Source organism: Sylvia atricapilla, chromosome 8 (assembly GCF_009819655.1).
Source record: "Sylvia atricapilla isolate bSylAtr1 chromosome 8, bSylAtr1.pri, whole genome shotgun sequence".
Classification (NCBI taxonomy): Eukaryota; Metazoa; Chordata; class Aves; order Passeriformes; family Sylviidae; genus Sylvia; species Sylvia atricapilla.
Window position 1 is genome coordinate 16,548,460 of NC_089147.1, and position 19,655 is coordinate 16,568,114.

The window sequence follows — 19,655 nt, forward strand, 5'->3', positions numbered from 1 at the left end:
CTTTGGCTTAGTTGGTAGGTAAGGGGCAGGAACTGGGAGTTCTGTGATAGGAAGGGGAAGCAAAGAGGGTATTAGGACAAGATGTCTTAAGGATATGTAAAGGAAGATGGTTTGTATTTTATTGCCTGGATATCCTTAGGAAAATGTGCTTCATTAGTTCTGTTGTATACAGAACAGTTTGTCCTTTTTTATGGTCACTAGATTACCCAAATATTGAACATTTGTGCTTTCATACATGTTAGAAGCTTCTGCAGGGAGGAAATTTCATTTAAACTACCTCTTCTGTTAGCTCAGTGTTGTTGCTCTGTGTCTACTGTTTCTAATTTTGGCAAGATATTTCAGAAATTTTGGTTGCTGCATGTAAGTTCTTTGTTAATATTTTCCTTAAGTAAAATAAAATTTCTTACGAGAAGTATCTGATAGAATTCTTTGTGCATTCTTATGATGAAGGTATGTATTTTAACCAGTATTTTACTAGTGTTAATCAGAATATTATATAATGTAAAAGGTCTGCACATGAAATCAGTAATAAAACAGAGATTAGAAGTCCTGTCTGAAATGCACTACATCCTGCTAAGTTTCCACATATGGCACTTAATATTTCAGCTCAAGCAGTCTTACGCAGCAGATTTAGAAACTGGAATCACTTGGCTTTAAGAACCAATCAGACACTTTTTATTACTAATGCAAAGTTGGGAATGTTCTAGGAAAATATAATCATATTGTTTCAGTAGTTATAAGTAATTGTAACAGCATCTCTTAATTGATGCAAAATTGCAATAACATAAATTGTAATACTTCAAAAACTACACAAGTTCCTGTAAGTCTCAATTATATAGTGATGATAGTATTCCACTTGTTTAAACTGCAGCAGAAGAAATATTCATCAAGAATAGCATAAATAGCACATGCATCGCTAAATATAAATCTCTCATCTTTGCTCAAATGCAGATTTCTCATTGGAGATCTTTCAGATTCTGAAAGTGACATATTTGAGCAGTTGAAGGAATGGGACACAAGTTCAGCAGAAGAGCAACAAAAGGCTTTCTGCCACGGGATAGAACTCATTCCCTGGTACGTGTTGTCCATCAGGGCTGACGTCCATCAGTTCATGCAACAAGGGGCAACCGTCATTCATTATGACCAGGAGACACATCTCTCAGCTCGTTGCTTTCTTCAGCTCCAGCCTGACAATAGTACTTTGACTTGGACAAAACCCACAACAGTTTGCCCTGCAAATGCTAAGGCAAAACTGAGTGTGCTGGGCAATACTGCTGAGCTTGGTAAATACCAGTTTCTTGGTAATACTGGATTGGTGGAAGGCTTTTTGGACTTGTTTTCAGCCAAGGCTGTATATATGGGACACTCGGGCATTGATATGCACACTGTGTGTGTTCAAAATAAACTTTGCAATATGTCCCTTGAAGAAAATGGTATAACACTACTTTATGGACTTCAGACTACTGATAATAAGTTGCTGCACTTTGTTGCTCCAAAATACACTGCCAGAATGCTGTATGATGGATTGCTGGAATTGACTAAAGCTGTAAGAAAAATGAGGAGATTTCCCGATCAAAGACTACAGTGGTTACGGAAACAGTATGTCAGCCTTTACCAGGTAAAAGATACTGTGATTCTCTATAAAAAAGTTCAAAGATATTAACAGCTTAATGTAATGCAATTAGTTTCTATCGTAAGTAAGATTAGATTAAAGATTAACACTAAATCTCCTACTTTGTAACATGGCTTAAGCAGCAAGATCTGATTCTCCACACAAGGTTATGTCAAACTTTGCAAGTTTTCATTACCCTGAGGTTAAATTTTTTTTCAGAGCTCCTTATAGGTTTGGAGCTTTGGAATAAGTATTTTATTAAAGAAAAAAACAATGATTGTGCTTTAAAAGGGCACTAAAATAATGAGTGATAATAGGGCCAAAAACATCCCCAAAGCAGCAAACAAAATAGCTCTGGGGAATTCAGAGTAATCAATTCACTCAGTAATCAAAAATTACCTCCTCTTGATGTTTCTTTCATGGATTCCTCAGAGATGTCTGTATTACTGCTGTAAAAATGTGTCCTTATTCTCCTTGTTTTGTTAACACTGAGAATCTTTGTAGGAGGATGGAAGGTTTGAAGGCCCAACCCTGGCTCAGGCTGTTGAGCTGTTTGGAGGCAGACGATGGAGTGCAAGAAGCACAGGCGCGGGATCTCTCACCAAAAGCACTGAGAAGCCCAATGTGCAGAGAAACAACACTCTGGGAATCAACACAGCTAAGAAAAAGAAGAAAGTACTCATCAGGGTAGAATATTTTGTTATTCGTGTGTTTTGTTTCCTTCTTGCAGTCACTGTGTAGCTGTGTTCTGAACAAGAGAAAAGAAGTTAGATGATGATTTTGAAACTGTTTATTGTCATTTCAGGTTTGAGGATTACTGTTTTCCAATAGTTTGTTCTTTTCTCATGCATGCAGCATTGTTAGGACGCGTAGGTGCCAGGGCTAGCAGAATGGGACACAATCTTCTTACAGCCTTTAGGTGCTACCTCAGTATAAAGATAAAATACTGGTGGTGATAAAATCTTAAAATGCAAAGTGGTGTCTGGAGGTTGGTGTAATTTTTTTTAATCCTTTTTGTTTTTATGTTTTGAAAAACACTATCATGGTTATTCCACATCACATTAGCACCCATTTTATCTTGTGTGGGTGACAGAAACATGACCTAGGCTGGCAGTCTCTTTTCTTTCCCTGGACAAAACTGCTTTCAACAGTAGGCAGGAGAGAGGAAAATGCAGGACTAGCACCTCTACACTACCCACATTTTCTAGTGGGCAGGTAGAAAGACTCTTAAATTACAAGATCCATCCTCTTTAGGGCTTCAGTGCACCAGTGAAATAATGTAAAACCAGCTGCAGCATTCTAGAGAGGCACAATCATTGTCATCTTCAGTGATGTCAAACTGATGTAACACATAATGGTCCCATGCTTGACTATGTATCTCTTTTTCTTTTCTACTGGTATTGGCCTCACAGGAGTGTTTCATAAGGCATAGCTGATTTATCTCACGGTTTTATTACAGATTGTACTGAAATGAAATGGAAGTAGGGGGTTTGGGATGTTTATTATGGAGCTCATTATTTCTAGGGTGAAAGTGGAGAGGCCACTGATGATGAAATGGCAACTCGGAAGGCAAAAAGCTGTAAGGAATATCGTAATAGAAGTGGTTCAGATCCTCAAGATATTGATGAACAAGAAGAACCAGGTAAATATATTGCTTTAGTACTTAAAAATCTGTCACAGTTTTGCTCAAAGCCTTTTTATGAAGACATTTTTTGTAGTGTTAAAAATTAATTTCTTTAGTTGTTCATGATTGTTCTTTCTTTTAGTTTCAGTAGCATTCCCTTTCTATTCAGATAAAATACATTAGTAAGTGTATTTTATTTGTAAGTATATTTTTTTTACTGTTTCGGGACAATCTAGAATTCTGCTAGTGTCTTACTATGCTTTAATGAATTTTCATATAGGTCTCCTGGACAAAAGCATTTTTATTGGGCCAGATGTTGTAATTACGATGAAAACTTCTGTTTTCTCCTTAGATCAAAATATTCTTATTAACGCTTCTCCATCTAACAACCTGCCATCAAGAAGAGCTCATTCTCTGACAGCATCTGGATCTCCCAACTTAGGAGCTACATCGTCTTCACCAGCAAGACCAGTCTCCTCTCCTGTAATATCGTCAAGCAAAAGTCAGTCTAGGTAAGGGCAAAATCCATGCTTTGATTTAAAAAGAAAAGAAGCTACTATAACTTATTTATTATCAAATGTGGGGTTTGTGCCAAACTGGCAAAATCTGACAAAAAGAGCGCCAGAAATGTCATTAGCCTTTGTGTGGACATCTAAAACACATTGTGGAACAACACGAGGCATTTAAGCTGAAATGCCATGAATCTAAGGATGGCTTTGTAGCAAGTCCCTGAGCAGCATGTTTCAGTTTATATCTATTACAGAAGCAGATTGGAATGCTGTTCCAAAACTACAAAATACTGAGTTTAACTCTTTCTCCAGATCTTCTGCAAAACATAGTTATAGGCATTTTCTGTTCAGTGAAAATCAACAGAAATGTTTCAGATGTGTGAACTGAAGTTCAGAGGTTTCTTGGCACAAATAATTTCTGCGTGGGGGAATAACAACTTTTGCTGACATTCCTGGTGATGACTGCAGTACTGTCTTGGGAATTGGAGGAACCTATTTGGAATCTTTTTCTTACAGGCCTCTTCTTGAACATTCATCCTTTTTGTGCCACTTAGGCAGTGTAAAAGGTTATGCTGTTGCAATATGTGCAGTAACATAGTGCACTATTATATTAATTCTGTAAATACTAATGGCGATGGCAGTAATAATTACAGTATTAATAATACATCAGAGATCTGGGTAGTATTTTATGACATACAAGAAGACAGTCTCAACAGAGACTTTCTGGTGTCTTTTTTGAGAAAAAAGTACCTATTTTTCCTTTTGGAAGGCTGAAATATAATTTTTAGTATGAATTTTGGGGGTTCCAGGAGAGCAAGAGTAAACAATGGAAGAGATTACTGCTGCTGATAGAACATTATATTAGAAGAGACATGTCTTGTGCGATGGTTTCTGTTGCGTATTTCTTGGGGATTGTATTTATAATAAACTTAAAAGAGTTGGATTTAGCAACAGGTGTAAGTAGAGCCACCTGTGAACATGTGTGGTTGGGTTAACACTGCTTTGTGAGCCTCTGTGCTCTTTTTGTTTTTCACTGTCATTCGCAGACTTGGATTTGTCTTGGTAAGCAATTTTTTCTTTTTTGTAAGGGTGAGAATAATTTGGTTTTTTTACATTGAACTGAAGAAATACTGTTTTACTATCTCTGAAAAGTGATTCTGTGTTTTGCAAATCTGCTTTTTGCTTTTATGCCAAAATAGTTGTTGTCTCTAAATGAGATTTAAAGACTCAATGCAGAACTCGCATTTCCTGGGAAAGGACAACTAATGTTCCTTTAAATCCTCTCAGGACTGGGTTTCTGCATGTATCTGTGTGTAGCTAAGCGCTGCTGACCTCCCCCAGTTATCACAGATTTTCCCTGGCAAAGTTGTCTGGCACCTCCACAGCGTTGCTTTGCAGAGCAGTCCCAAATTTGCTATGACCCTTCTTGCTACAACTTGCTCAGGATGTAGGTTATGGATGTTTCATCTGTCCTGAAAAAGTCTTTCTCAGAACAGATTTACATATTTTACCCATTATCTTGACCCAGTTTTCATGAGCCATTAAGAAATTTGGAGCACTGGAGAGTTTTATTCTGAACACAGGTAGCTTGCAGCTGCTTTTGTCACTCCTTCAAAGCAGATGGGCATCTGAGGAATTCCCAAGTTCCTAGGAAATGTAGTGCCACTTGTAAGGTGGAGGAAGCAGGAGGATGGTTGATAAGGCCACTGGGACTCAGAGCACAGGATATGGAAGACTAGAGATGAGGGGTTTTTTTGGGCAGGGAGAGTAAACCTCCTCACTCATTAGCTATTTACAAGTGTAATCCAGACTGCTACTAATTGCAGTTTTAGTTGTTGGTGATGGTGGGGTTTTTGTGGCTTTTTTTTTTAAAACCTTTTGTTTGTATTTATTTCCCATTAGTCTGGAAGATGATCTTTAGTGATCAGCTTGGGTGAAATGCTGAGCATTTTTTTCTGCTCTTGGTCTTCCATTTGGTACTCTAGTTCCAATCTCTTTTCTGGAATCTAGAGACTTTCCTCATCATGGTTTGTTTTTTCTGTCTGATAAAAATGCTAGGAATTATTTTGTCTAAAAAAAGTTATATGAAGTATGTCAGTACTTGCCATAGTGATGTCTAACAAATCGAACGTTATCAACTAAAGTAGATAGTATTTTTCAATACTTTTAAATCACATTTTGTTTACAATTGCATGCATTCATCCCATGCCAGGAGTAATCTCAGGGATCTGCTCCAGCAGATCTTTGTGTAGAAAGTCACCTGCTTGCAGGCATGTCTTTAGGAATGTTGAACAACAAGCTGGTCCTGGTTTTTCATCACAGATGTCAGAACTATTTGTACTGAACCTGATGGCAGAATTCATAGAAGAATGTTTCTCTGTATATTTGGACATTACTGAGCAATAAAATCTGACATGTGGTCTGATATTTTGAAGGAAATATTGTAACTTGTGCATTTAAATATGGTTTAAACTAGATAGTTCTTGATATTTTGATAAGTCTTGATAAGTCCTGTTGCTTAGGTCCTGCCCTTTGCAGGATGCTGTTGCTAGCAGATCCCATTCCTGTGATGTGTGTTCATTGGTGTTTAGGCCCAGGAAGGGGCTTAAGAGTTTAGTCCCTCATTGCAAGTTACTCCATGTAGTTCACTAAAGACTTGTTCATACTGCTCAAGTCAGGGCCTAACTGTACTTACTTGTGTAAATCCTCTAGAAGCCTAAGATTTTGGGATGTGACTTTTGGAAATGTGCTGGTTCTACTTCAAAAACCTTGTTCAGCTGCAAAACTTAGATTAATGATCGCAGGTACAAAACAATCTATTTTATTATTTTGTCTTCAGTGAACCTTATACACAGCCTGCATTACAAAAATACTGGTATTGTTTTCTTTAAAGGAAAATAAGTGTTTGTGTTTTCTTTTGTACCATGTGCATCAGGCCTTTCTCCACATGAAAGTTTTAAATTGCTTAATTTACTTTTTTCATTCTGGTAAAGTCTGCAGTTGTCTTGAAGAGAAAAATAACTGCTATAAAGCAAGAAGGTAAAAAACTCCATCATTATGCATCTTATAAGATGGTGCTTTCTTTGCTTCTCCCAGATATTGGTAATGTATTGAGGAGAGCACAAATAAACTGTTAATACACTAATGCTTAATATTTCAATTCAGTAGAAGTTTAATGTAACCAAACTACAGCAGTCTTTTTTTGATTTAGCACATGGAGCAGCAGTAGCTGGCATGGCCGTGTCAAAGGAGGAATGAAGGGGTTTCAGAGCTTCATGGTGTCTGATAGTAACATGACTTTTGTGGAATTTGTAGAGCTCTTCAAATCTTTCAGGTAAAAGATACTGTCTTCTGCACTAATTTCATTTTTCCAAGTTTATAAAAGAGCAAAAGTTGAACTTATCCACTCTTTTTGCAGTGTCCGTAGCCGCAAGGATCTGAAAGATCTTTTTGATGTTTATGCTGTGCCTTGCAATCGATCTGGCTTAGACCCTGCTCCACTTTATACCAATTTGAAGATTGATGAAAATAGCAGTGGATTCCAGCCGGATTTAGGTTTGTAATGAGGAAAATGCAGCTGTTTGACTGCTGAGCAACTTCAGTTATTTGCCTTAATAAAATATGTCTCAGTCAGTCTCATTATCAGTTCTAAGTTTAAGTAGAGGACTGCTGCCATGCCTCCACTAATACCTAGTTAGCAGGATATAAGAAAAAAATTAAGGGAAGGAAAAGTATTCCAGCTTTCCATTAGCCAGATATATTTGTAACTAGTAATAGCAGAGGAATAAAACTTATTGCTGAATGGCTGAGCCCAAGGATCTGTACAGGTTGCAGGAGCCCTGGAAGGGCTAAAGCGCTGAGCAAATATGGGAAGGACAAATGAGGAGGCTCTGCCCTCTGTCACATTTGGCTGGTTTTTTCTTATCTAGTTTCCTAGTGGATCTGCTTTATGAGGGATAAAGGAGAAGGAAGCCTCTGTCTCACTTTACATTCCTCTGTTACCTTAATCTAAGTCTGGGACTTTGGCTACATGTAAAGAAAACAGTCTTTCTGCCAAGCAGCTTGTGGGGAGAGTGCAGAACAAATAGCATATGAAACTGAAAGAAGATAAAGGGTGATTGAACAGGAAGGGTGTGGAGTTGCACACAGTGAAGGAAGAAAAGGCTTTGAGGCTGTTTGTGGTGGTGAGAGGGAGCGGAAGAGTCCTGGGTGTGTAGGAGGTTGTGGATCCATGTTAAAGGTTCCAGGATTTTGTTCAGAGTAACTGTACACCTGTAGCCCATTCACATGCATGCTCAATACTCTCTCTTTTATTAGTGGGTAGAAACAAGATGGTTTTGTTCTTATTTACTGTGCCAGTGCTAAAACTCCCAGTGAGAATACTTGTGTGTGTTGTACACTACATTATATTCTATACAGGATATGTAATAGGCATAATTGTTTCGCTTATATTTTTATTTCCTCATTTTTCTTTTAAGATTTGTTGACTAGAAATGTTTCAGACCTTGGTTTGTTCATTAAGAGCAGGCAGCAGCTATCAGACAACCAAAGGCAAATATCTGATGCCATTGCTGCTGCCAGCATTGTAACCAATGGTACTGGAGTTGAAAGCACATCGCTGGGAGTATTTGGAGTAGGAATCCAGCAGCTGAACGACTTCTTAGTGAATTGCCAAGGAGAACACTGCACCTATGATGAAATCCTCAGTATTATCCAGGTCTGTAATAAAAATATCTTCCTTTTTACTAGAATTCCTGTTACTTCCGTTTTCCCCGTTAATGTTGTGTGCTGTTCAGAATAGCATCTATGTGGGTATTTCCTTTCACACTGATATTGTCTCTACAGTTCACTTGACTTTAAAATTTCATACTATCTTTATTTTGGGCTAAAAAATTTTATGGATGTCCATAAACATCCAGAGTAAATATGGACCTTTTATTCCCTTATGTACTATGGATGAAGATTTTAGAAAATCTGTGGAAAAATTTTTATTCCTCCAAGCATGCGTAATTAATATACTCCAAAACTAAGCCCCCGTTTAGCAGTTAACAAAGGTTAAAAACTATGTATAAATATCAACTTATAAGATAGAATTGCAGAGTTTAAAAGACAGAAATTCTAAAGAAACTTCAAGTTGGAATACCACAACTCTTGTTGAGATGGTAGTATGTTGTTTTTAAGCATACTAGATAGGAGTAGCCACCTGATCATAAATCTTTCTTAATTTCAATTTAATTGCTCTCTCAGCTTTGAACAGGAGGTTGGATTAGGTGATCTCCCAACATCTCTTTCAACCTGAATGGTTCTTTGATTTATGATTATGATTTTAGTATGTTTGTGTAGTTATTTGTAAAACAAAGTTTGCAGGCACCTGACTACTTCATCCACGAAAAGACTGTGTTTGCATACTAACTGTTTAGTGCTATGAGCAGACTACATATAAAAACATGACAAAGACATATTTCTAAGAATTGTTATGATATATATCTTTGATTTCTTCCTCCTTACAGAAATTTGAACCTAGTGTGAACATGTGCCAGCAGGGGCTGCTGTCTTTCGAAGGATTTGCAAGGTAATTACATGCGTGCTAATTTTTTTATATATCTAAAAAGTATATAAATATACATGTATATATATATGTAAAAAGATTATACCAGTGTAACAATGTTTCTTGGAGAGTCACAAAATGCTCAGCACAGCATAAAATTTCCTCGCATCTTCTCACTTCTAGATTTTTGATGGATAAAGACAACTTTGCCTCCAAAAATGATGAGTCACAGGAGAATGCTGAGGACTTGAACTTTCCTCTCTCATATTACTACATAGAATCCTCACACAATACTTACCTTACTGGCCATCAGCTTAAAGGGGAGTCCTCAGTGGAACTCTACAGCCAGGTATGCAGGATTGGATTGTTTTGTAGCTTTCAACATGAACTTGTTTGCTTTACTGACAAGTTTCAGGAATGTGACCTTTTTGCTTTGAAAATCGAAATGTCCTAAACCCCTGCTTTCAAAACGTTGGAAAACATGATGTGTGGGAAAGCTGCCTGTAAGCACAGTTGTGCTCAAATGCCTTTTCTAAGGCAAAAAAAAAAGGGTTTAGTTTGAGATTCATAGCATTTAGACACCAGTCGGTCTGACCCAACCTACTAAAATTAGACTTTCCCACAGGAAAGACTGATCTAATATTTTAGTTCATTCAGATGTCAGAAACACTACTGAAATACTGTACATTGCACTGCAAAGACAAATTTCAAATGGAACTATAACTTCTAAAAACGGTGCTTCTAGGAATATTCTACAGTTTTTAGACTTTGTGCTTGATGGGTGGTGATCAGGGAAGGAACAATTTCTCCCTTGGGCTTTCAGTTCTGTGTTTGTTTGTGTGTATGTATTTGTACGTCTGTGTGTTTATAAAATGCTGGAGAAAGCATCAAACTTCTGTCAGTAGTGTTTTCCTTATTGTAAGAGTAAATGACTCACCATGGAGAAAGGACTCATCTGGTGTCCCATGTGCTCCTTCAGCTGGGGCTATAGACAGAGAGGTGAGGCTGTGTTAGGAAATCCTGAATAACATGAATGCAGTGAGGAGTGCAATTGCAGAGGTTCCTGTAGTAGCACTGCACAGTGATCTTAGTATTGTGTTGATAATAGATGGGAAGTGAGATAGAGATCAACTGCCTTCAAAGTGTGCATGATGAAAAAAAGCTTCTTCCCGTTCCTCAAGTAGTGTTGCCAGCTGAAGAGGCACTTGGTTCTGGCTCAGTGTGTCTGGCTGTCACACTGTGTCTGGCTCTCACATAGCTGGAGTGCCAGCCATGGACACAACTGTCTGAAATCAAATCATTCAGGTTTTGAGCAGATGTAATTTTTTCTTTGTTCATGAATGGTTTTGCTGGAAAGGGTTTTGATTGTTGATCTCTTTCTATTCAGTAAAATATTAAATTGTATAGATGACAGGCATAATAAATACTGATAGCTATAATAAGCTGAGCTACCAGAAGATGGGTTAGCTCATCTCTTCCTTCATCCTTCCTCTGCTTCCTTCGTTGGTTTTTCTAGTGATGGCTTTCTAAAATAAATAAATGAATAATTAAAACATTGATGAATTAATTGATTACTGTAAATTAGCTTAACATTTGATCAAGATGGCCTGGCACATTTCCATTTTAACTCTATTCATAGAAGTTTCTTAAGATTTCATTTACAGACCATCTTTTATTTATACAACCAACAATAATTTTTAAACCCAGCAAACAAACTTCAGGTGCTTTCCCCATAAGCTGTCACAGGAGCAACCTGAAATAAATTGCCATGTTGCTTTATAGCTGTTTTTGCAGGTAGAAATATGGGAATCTTTTTCTCAGAAAATTAAGCTATACAGTAAGAACCACCTTCTGCAAACAGATTCCATGAATCTCAAAGCTTTATGGTAATTCTCCCAAGAATATATGTGCTTTGCTTAATTTTTCCCATTCTTTTTCAATGGGAAAAAAGGAATTGCAGTTAGTTGAAGACTGTACTGTCTGTGGGCTGTTTACTTCACAGAGATTGCCCTTTGCAGCAATATTGCTGAATCACTGGGCTTTCATTCAGCTCTGCAATGTCTGCCCTCTGCTTTGATGGCATGATACTATGGCTTAGCTGTGCTTACACTGTTCCACTGAATTGCATTGTAGGTTCTTTTACAAGGCTGCAGAAGTGTAGAATTGGACTGCTGGGATGGTGATGATGGGATGCCTATCATTTATCATGGGCACACTCTTACTACAAAGATCTCTTTTAAGGTATGCTGGTAATTGCATGTGGCAACAAAAAAAAAGAGAGAAGTTACTTTTTCTGTAACAAAGGGAAAAAATAATGGCCTAGTAGAAATACACAAATTCTAATAGAATACAAACTATAGATTATGTCAGACATTAAATTCTCAGTGGTAAATATGCTTTCAAATTAGTTTTTGTAGTATATGTAGTGTAACTTTCTGTCATTTTGTTGTTACATAAATAACAAAAGTAGGTGTTACCATTTGCGTTGTACCAAAATGCCCTCTTGCTTAGAAAGCACGCTGTGGCCTCTTCCTTCTTACGGAGGAAAGCAGTTGTCTCCCCTGTCAGCTCAGAGTAGGTTAACTGAAGGCTGCAGGGTGCTCCCATGTTCTTCCAGCCCCTGTCTCTGTCCCGCAGGAGGTGGTCGAAGCCATCGATCGCAACGCGTTCATCACCTCGGACATGCCGGTCATCATCTCCATCGAGAACCACTGCTCGCTGCCCCAGCAGCGCAAGATGGCTGACATCTTCAAGGTAGGCCATCAGCTGAGGGCAAGTACTCCGAGCACCTGCCGTGCGGTTTTCCATAATGCATCACCTGTTCATGATATTTCAGAGTGTATTTGGAGATAAGTTGGTGACGAAGTTTTTATTTGAGAGTGACTTTTCTGATGATCCCATGCTGCCTTCCCCTGGCCAATTGAGAAGAAAAATCCTGCTTAAAAACAAGAAGCTGAAAGCCCATCAAACACCAGTGGATATATTGAAACAAAAGGTAAAGTCCTTCTTTAACTGCAAGCAGTAAGATCCAGCTCTTGCTAGAAATAGTTAATTTGTGTTTGAAGTTTTTGCTAATCCCATATGTACAGCAGAATAATCTAATGCACATTCATGTTTGGGAAAACTCACAGTGGATTGCAGTGCTTTCGAATAAGTAGACAACACATACAATAAATTACAGCTACAGCTTAACTAAATTTTAGTGTTTATTAGTTGTATAAAATTTCATAATATTGTGATTAACACCGCATGCCCTGTGTGACAAACGTAAATGAATCTTTTTCTCTGAGGCTATAACATCTACTCTTCATGTTTACTGAGAAGATATGCATTGAGTATGTGTGTATATTTACAATATGTAGTAATTTTTGGTAGAGTTCTGCTTGTTTCTTTTTTCAAATTCAAGCCAGACAAATACTTGAGTTTTTATTGACTCTTTGTTGGGGAGTCTGCTACTCAAGTAGTCAAGTAGTCTCCCATGTGAGAATTTTTTTGATTTCTAAAAATTAGGGCCACATCTCAAGTAGCTTCAGTCTAATAATGTCTGTGGTTAGTCAGTGGTTTGATTGAATCCTTGAAAACTAATTGCCATTACCCAAAATGTAAGCACAATTGCATCGGACCTAAATTCTTGTTATCAGATGAGTAAATCACACTGATCATACCCGTAAATGGATATTCTCCATCTTATGAAAAAGTATGTAACTGTTTCTCAAACAGCATATCTCAGACCGAAAAAAGGCAGTCTTGAATAATGTGCAACTTGTACATTTTCCCATAATTAATTAGGTTTCATATCTTACAGTTTTTCTTGCAGTACAAGTTTTCTTTATATTCAAATCACTGAAGTGGTATTTTAGCTTGATCTTAACAACCTTACTTATTTCTCACTTAATGTATTCAGTGCTTTCATATAAACAAAACAAGATGCAAACAAGTGCTGAAAACTCTCCTTCTTTTTAAAAGTACTTAGCGATAAAGTAGTGTTTCTGTTGTTGTAGGCTCACCAGCTGGCACATTTGCAAGCACAGGCTAGCAATGGTGCTAGCAACCCCACAGCTACCAATGAAGAGGAAGAGGACGAAGAGGATGAATATGACTATGACTATGAATCTCTCTCTGATGGTAACTATATTTATTTGTTTGTTTGTTTGTTACAGTGCTTTTGTTAGAACTGTAGTAATAAGATGTGAATATTCTAGTTCAGGAATGAGCTGGGTAGGCAGTGTCCTTGCACAACCCTGAAAAGGCTGAAATTCTTCAGCTGGTAGAGAAGAGGACTGAGGGGTGAATTGGAAGCAGGTTTACTAAGTCATGAAGTGGTGGATTAAGGGAAGCAGAGGATGTCACTTGTTAGATCTAGGAGGTGCTCAGTAAAACAAGTGGAAGATCAGTCTTAAACAGTTTAAATATTTGTTTGTGCAGCTGGTAGTAAACTTCTGGAATGTGCTGCCATGGAAAATTGTAAAGCCAAATGGCATCAGCATATTTAAAAAAAAAGGATTGGACAAATTCACTGACAGATTTATAAGCAAATGTTATAGGTAGCAGTATTTGGTCCGATATCATCCCTATTATTCAGTGATTGTGGTTGTTAGGGTGATGATTAGTGGCTGGTTGCTCTGTTGCCACTGTTAGAAAGAGAATACTGGGCTAGGTGGACAGCTGGTCTGACAGAGCTGGGGATGTTCTCCTGAGTGAACCCTGAGGTACTTCACGTGCTGCACCTGTAATTCTAGTAAGGAGCCCTTTAGGTTCCAGGTGCCATGTTCAGAGGAGATGTAAGGCTCAAGCATGTCCTGAAGCACAGGACTTCTTTCCAGGTGGTCTCTTGCTTACATTACTTGCTTCTGAGTTTAGTGATTTAAAAAAGAATGACTGCAATTCAAGACTTGACACTACTTGTGGGATAGCAATGCTATTTATGAGTTTGATATCAATGCTGCCTTCAGTTTTGTTTTGCTTGAAAGTTGGCCTAGCTGGCTACTTGAGCATACTCTTTGTGAGGAAAAGGGTGGAGATGGTGTAGATGAAAATTGCTGTGAAAACTCAAATCTTTGCTAACAGACTTGCCAAGAAAATTTTGAAAACTGATTGCAATAAGTGACTTTTGAGCACTGTTCTAGTTAAGAGAAGATTTGAGAAATCTGAAGCTAGCAAGAAACATTCAAACCTTCCAATATATGAAGGAATCTGCAGCATGGTTTGCTACTTCATTACAATGATTATTCTTTAAAGTTTTTAATTATGTTAATATTTTGTGAAAACTAATCTAAATAATGGTCTGTAAACTTTCTAAAAGAGATTCAGTTTTATTCTTCTTACCAATACATTTTTTTGCGTAAGGCTAGTAGTTTTACAACTGACACTTACTTTTCATTTCTCTGGCTCTAAATCTTAATTCCCTTTACTCTTATTCCCTCTCTGACTCATTTCCCTGTAGCCGATGTCCTTAATGCTTCTCCTGCTCCTAACAGCCAGGAAGGTAAAAGCCACTTGGTTGAGCATTTTAACTGCATGAAAATCAGCACTGCATCTTCAGCCTGTTCAATGTGACAGTGTGAATATATAGTTTCTACTTCGTATATAAATGAAAGCAGATATTCTTGTATGGCATTGTTAACTAATTGTTAATTCTAATAGTCAGGAACTATTAGAAGCCTGCATGTGTGACACTTCTTATGCATAAAAAGAATATGGTCAAAGCATCAGGAATAAATTGAAACCATTCCTTTTGTGACAACTGCAATATCTTGGTCCAGAAAGACCACATCATTATTAGGCATACTATTCTCTGAAAACTACATAGCTTTACAAAGGTATTTCTATAGATGTAAAAAATACTGTGCGTGGTCAGAGTACAGAGAGGAAAGCCAAAAGTCGCTGTACAAAATGTGTACATATTTGTTGGGGTTAACTATGGCATTTTTTTGTCATTCAGGAATATCAGTTGTTTTCAGATGGCAAACTTAATTCATTAAATAGTTTGATTTTAAAGGTCTTCTGAGCACAAAAGAATGGGCTTTAAAGAAAGGTCAATGTCTTAACTAAACCCAAGCTTTAAATTTTTTAATAGGAAGTTGCAACTAGAGGATGATGCTTTGACCAGTAAATGCGTTATTTTAGCATCTGATTATTCATGTAAGATTCACAGCACTGTCCACAAATATTGTTAATTCAAATTAAATTTTTAGTTGAAATTGTTTGGCTTTATGTTTATTAAAATCACATTAATTTTTAGATAATATTCTTGAAGACCGACCTGAGAATAAATTATCAAGTGATAAACTGCAATTTGAATATAATGAAGAGACTGCCAAACGACTAAAGAAGGCTGATTGTGCTACTTACAATAATAAAGGAAAGGTAGTTCTGCTTTTTCCCACTTTCTTCTCTGCTGCACTTTGATATATAACCAGATTCAAAAGGATTTGGAGAGTTTGGGTAACTGAGATGTCAGATAGCAAATGCACTTTAATGAAGAGAAACAGTAGAAAGCATGGAAGGACACCAGAGAAAATAGCCTAAGTAGAACAAATGCTCAACATACTGTTCAAGGAAAGTCCTCAAAGGTTTTAGTATATATAGGCTGCTTGGCTGAAAATTAATATTGATAGAACTGAAGATTTCATCTGAATCTTCAGCATCTTTGTGTTTCAAAATAAGTTTAAAATACTGCAGTATGATATCAAATAATCACAGCACCTCTTGTTAAATCATCTGAAAAAGGAAGCAGTGTATTGCTGTTTAGTGTGTTGTAGATTCTTCTCAACATGGATGTGTTTTGTCTAAATGTTTGTAGAACTGACTCTGAATAAGGCATTTACACACTACTGCAGAATCAGTAACAGGTATTGATCAGAAATGTGCACACAGGAGGGAGATTTGGTAGGTGAGAACAGAAACCATACAGGAAGAAAGAGTGAAAATATTTCAAAGACATAAGTAAGATATGCAGGAGTTCTTCCACATTCACCAAAACTATTATTAAATGTTCTTGGTGTTGTCACTCAGGTTTATGACATGGAGCTGGGTGAAGAATTCTATCTTCCACAAAATAAGAAGGAAAGCAGACAAATAGCCCCAGAGCTATCAGATCTTGTCATTTACTGTCAAGCTGTAAAGTTCCCGGGTAAGTACACTGCCCTGTTTTAGTGCTTTAAGCTTTCTAATTCCTGGAGACATTATGTTTATGTTTTGAATTAGTTTGAAGTTGTCGTGGAGGTTCATTCTTCATTATTTGGTAGTCTTCATAATAGCAGCTCCTGGCTGAGAAGTAGTGTCCATAAATTATGTGAATACATACTGTTTGTCATATTAAAATGTTTACAAAAGTGAAATTTGCCAGTCTTCACAACTTAGACAACTGCTTCACTGCCAAATGCCAGATGACAGAAAGCTTTATCTTAAGAGCTCTGAGTTTCCATGTAAGGACCTACTGAATTAAGAAGGAAAATCTTCTTGAAGGTAGAGTGTGTCACATTTCTTTAGGTGACCTCTGTTTAGTGTGTTTCACCTTTGCCGACAGCTGCATTTTCTGTTCTTTCCCAAGAGGACAGGAGAGGAGCCATTTGCAGGGGTAAAGCACCTTTTCATGGGGTGGATGAGTGCAGCTGCTTGCACACTCTCACTCAGTCGTCATGGAAGCAGTTATGGAAATAGGAAAATCTGTACAGTAGGAAGAATAACTTTTGCAGAGAAAATGTGAGGGAGTAACTGAAGAGGTCACTGATAGGCATTTGTACAGTACTGAATTGTGAGGTTGAGTATATTTTGACTCATCCTGTGTACATAAATACTTTTAAATTGAGAATTAATTGTTTATTGATATGTTTAATGTTTTGAATGAAAAATCTGCTCTTTAGTGGAATGTCTCTCTGTGGAAAAGTTAGCAATTCTGCCAAATCATGATCTTAGACAAACAGAACTATAATCAGATTAGAAAAGCTAACCAAACATAAAATAGTGTCAAATAGGCAAGATAAACATACTGAAAAATGGACAGACATTCTTTTATAATCTTTTATAACTTTAAAAATTGTAGGTGTCACTTGTAAAAATAATGACTTCTAAAAATTCAAATCTGATACTCTTTTTAATGAAATACGCAACGAGATATCTTTCAAGTAAAATATTTTCTTTTAAAGAAACATATTAAAGATTAAACGGGGATAGTTTGGGTTGTTTCAGGCATTTTGACACATTAAAAAATTCTGATGTTCTAAGAAAAAATTAAAAATACTTAATTTTTAATGTAATACTGGTTATTAAAGAAATAACTGCTTTCCTTCTCAGATTTCTTCCTCTTGCTTTAAAGGGACCATGAATAGAACAATTAAGAGAATTATCTCTTTTCACAGATGAACACATAAAGCTGTAGAAATTACTTTCCAACAAACTTTGTCTTCTTTGAGACATATACTGCCTTCTCTGAGGTAATGTGGGCTTCCATGGCCACCATGCCACTGCTCGGATTGCTCTGCACCCCCACAGGGCACAGACGTGGTGCAGTGCCCTACCCCAGTACTGCCCATCCATGATGGGAACTGCTAGATCCATGACTATGTAGCTCTAGGGCCTGTGTTCCTAAGCAACTCAGAAAATGCAAGAGTTTTGGAAACAGGGAGAGTAGAATTCATGTCAGTGTCTGATCAATGGTGTAAATACTTTATTTCTCCTGTCTTGATATATTTTTCTTCTGTGTTTACACTTGCCTGCATCCCTGAATGTTAATCACTGGTTTGTGGCTATAAAAAAGCACAAGACCATAATGTTCACTTACCCTAACCTACTGGGTAACACAGACTTCCCTAAATGTTCCCTGGTCAAAACAGAATTTATCATGTGGAGAAAACAGCATTTGTTGTTTATAAAACCTCTGGTAACAAGGAACCCACCATGGCTCTTGTTGTTTCTGTGCTCTTTGACTTTACAGTTCTTGCTGAACTTGAATTTCAGTGCGTTGAATATCATTCCACTATTGTCTGAGAAGCTGAAGGTCTGTTCTCTGAGGTCACCCAGGCTGAGGGCAGTGGAGCACCCCTGAGCACTGCTCCTGGCACATGGCTCATCACCTTGGTGCTGAGATCCTTACACAATGAGTAGAGAAACTGAGTACATAGAAGCAGGATTTGCACAATCAAGTGGAGGGAGCAGAGAGTCACCTGAGCTCACCAGCATGAAATCTGGTCACTGTCTCCATCATATCAGATATTCTGCCCCTATGGTATCACTTTCCAAGAAATTAAAGTGAACATAAACAGGGGCACCCTACATATAAAAATACTATAAATTCTCTTTTAAGGTCTGCAAACCTGCTGACTTTCTGTTAATCTGTTAATCTGACTTTCTGTTAATCTGAAACACATGGTGAGAAGGTGGCAATTACAGTTTAACCTGTTTTGTTTGTATGGTGAGAAAGAGACAGGCAGGGAAGCTTGCAATCCTCTGGATTAAGTCTAGAAGCAGTAAAGCAATGTGCTTATATCTAACACATGAGATAAGCACTAAATTCTGTAACTCAAAGAGCAGGGGTTGCAGGGAAACACAAAACATTCACTCTGACACTGTGGTAGTACAATGGGATTTATTTGCAGTATGGTGGGATCTAAGCTGGTCCTCCTTTGACCAGAGAGTTGGACAAGGTGAATTCCATATCCTTGTCAACCTCTGTTACTTTGCAAATGGATGATGCTATAAATTGGCAAAATTTTAAAATCAAGTTTTAAAGTATTTTAAAGTCAAGTTTAAATTGGAGTGGAAAATGGAGGTTGTCTGTAGGAAGAGATGTGTAGCATGCAAAGCATGGGAAAGACTGAAGGGAAATTCCCAGCTGCAGTGTACCCTGTGGCCATCACGGTGGGTTCAGTCAGCCCTGGGGCTCTGCACTGCACTCTCTGGTGATTTACGAGGTTAGTTTGTTTCCTCAGCGACTGTCTCCACAACAGGATTTTGAAACCTGAATCTTACTTGCCAAATCCATTTGATCCATTGAAAACTGGGTTTAAATAGTGTTGGAAGCACGCAGTGCATAACTCCTCGTTCTTCTAGTCAATTAATATTCCTTATCCCATTTTCTACCATCTTCTGTGGTTTATGTGTATGCTTTGGTCCAAAGAAGCAATACATCTTCAGTGTGGAAAGCATTTATGTATATTCTGAATTTTACTAACCCAAGCAGTTCCATTGAAACTCTGTGCATAATTTTAGTAAGTACATGTCATATACCATAAAGATTGAGAGTTGAAAATTTGCAGCTGTGGGCAGACTTCAATCAGAAAAATGCCAATGTATCCTCTTCGTGATTTGCATTTATATTTAAAATATTGGTATTAAATCCAGACCTGTCTTTAGGCAGGTGTG

General features: G+C 37.5%; 1 protein-coding gene across 3 annotated transcripts in view; it reads left to right on the plus strand.

The window, feature by feature from the left end:
• The window catches only part of PLCE1 (phospholipase C epsilon 1), a 133,567-nt gene that overhangs the window by 102,825 nt on the left and 11,087 nt on the right, over positions 1 to 19,655 (plus strand). For all 3 annotated transcript variants that reach the window (XM_066323847.1, XM_066323846.1, XM_066323848.1), the window contains 15 exons: positions 952 to 1,618; positions 2,117 to 2,299; positions 3,137 to 3,254; positions 3,589 to 3,748; positions 6,957 to 7,079; positions 7,164 to 7,300; positions 8,224 to 8,462; positions 9,256 to 9,317; positions 9,477 to 9,642; positions 11,427 to 11,534; positions 11,931 to 12,047; positions 12,130 to 12,288; positions 13,295 to 13,418; positions 15,535 to 15,659; positions 16,308 to 16,425. In XM_066323847.1, coding sequence (XP_066179944.1) covers positions 952 to 1,618; positions 2,117 to 2,299; positions 3,137 to 3,254; positions 3,589 to 3,748; positions 6,957 to 7,079; positions 7,164 to 7,300; positions 8,224 to 8,462; positions 9,256 to 9,317; positions 9,477 to 9,642; positions 11,427 to 11,534; positions 11,931 to 12,047; positions 12,130 to 12,288; positions 13,295 to 13,418; positions 15,535 to 15,659; positions 16,308 to 16,425 — 2,606 coding nt within the window. The remainder of the gene's footprint in view (positions 1 to 951; positions 1,619 to 2,116; positions 2,300 to 3,136; positions 3,255 to 3,588; positions 3,749 to 6,956; positions 7,080 to 7,163; positions 7,301 to 8,223; positions 8,463 to 9,255; positions 9,318 to 9,476; positions 9,643 to 11,426; positions 11,535 to 11,930; positions 12,048 to 12,129; positions 12,289 to 13,294; positions 13,419 to 15,534; positions 15,660 to 16,307; positions 16,426 to 19,655) is intronic.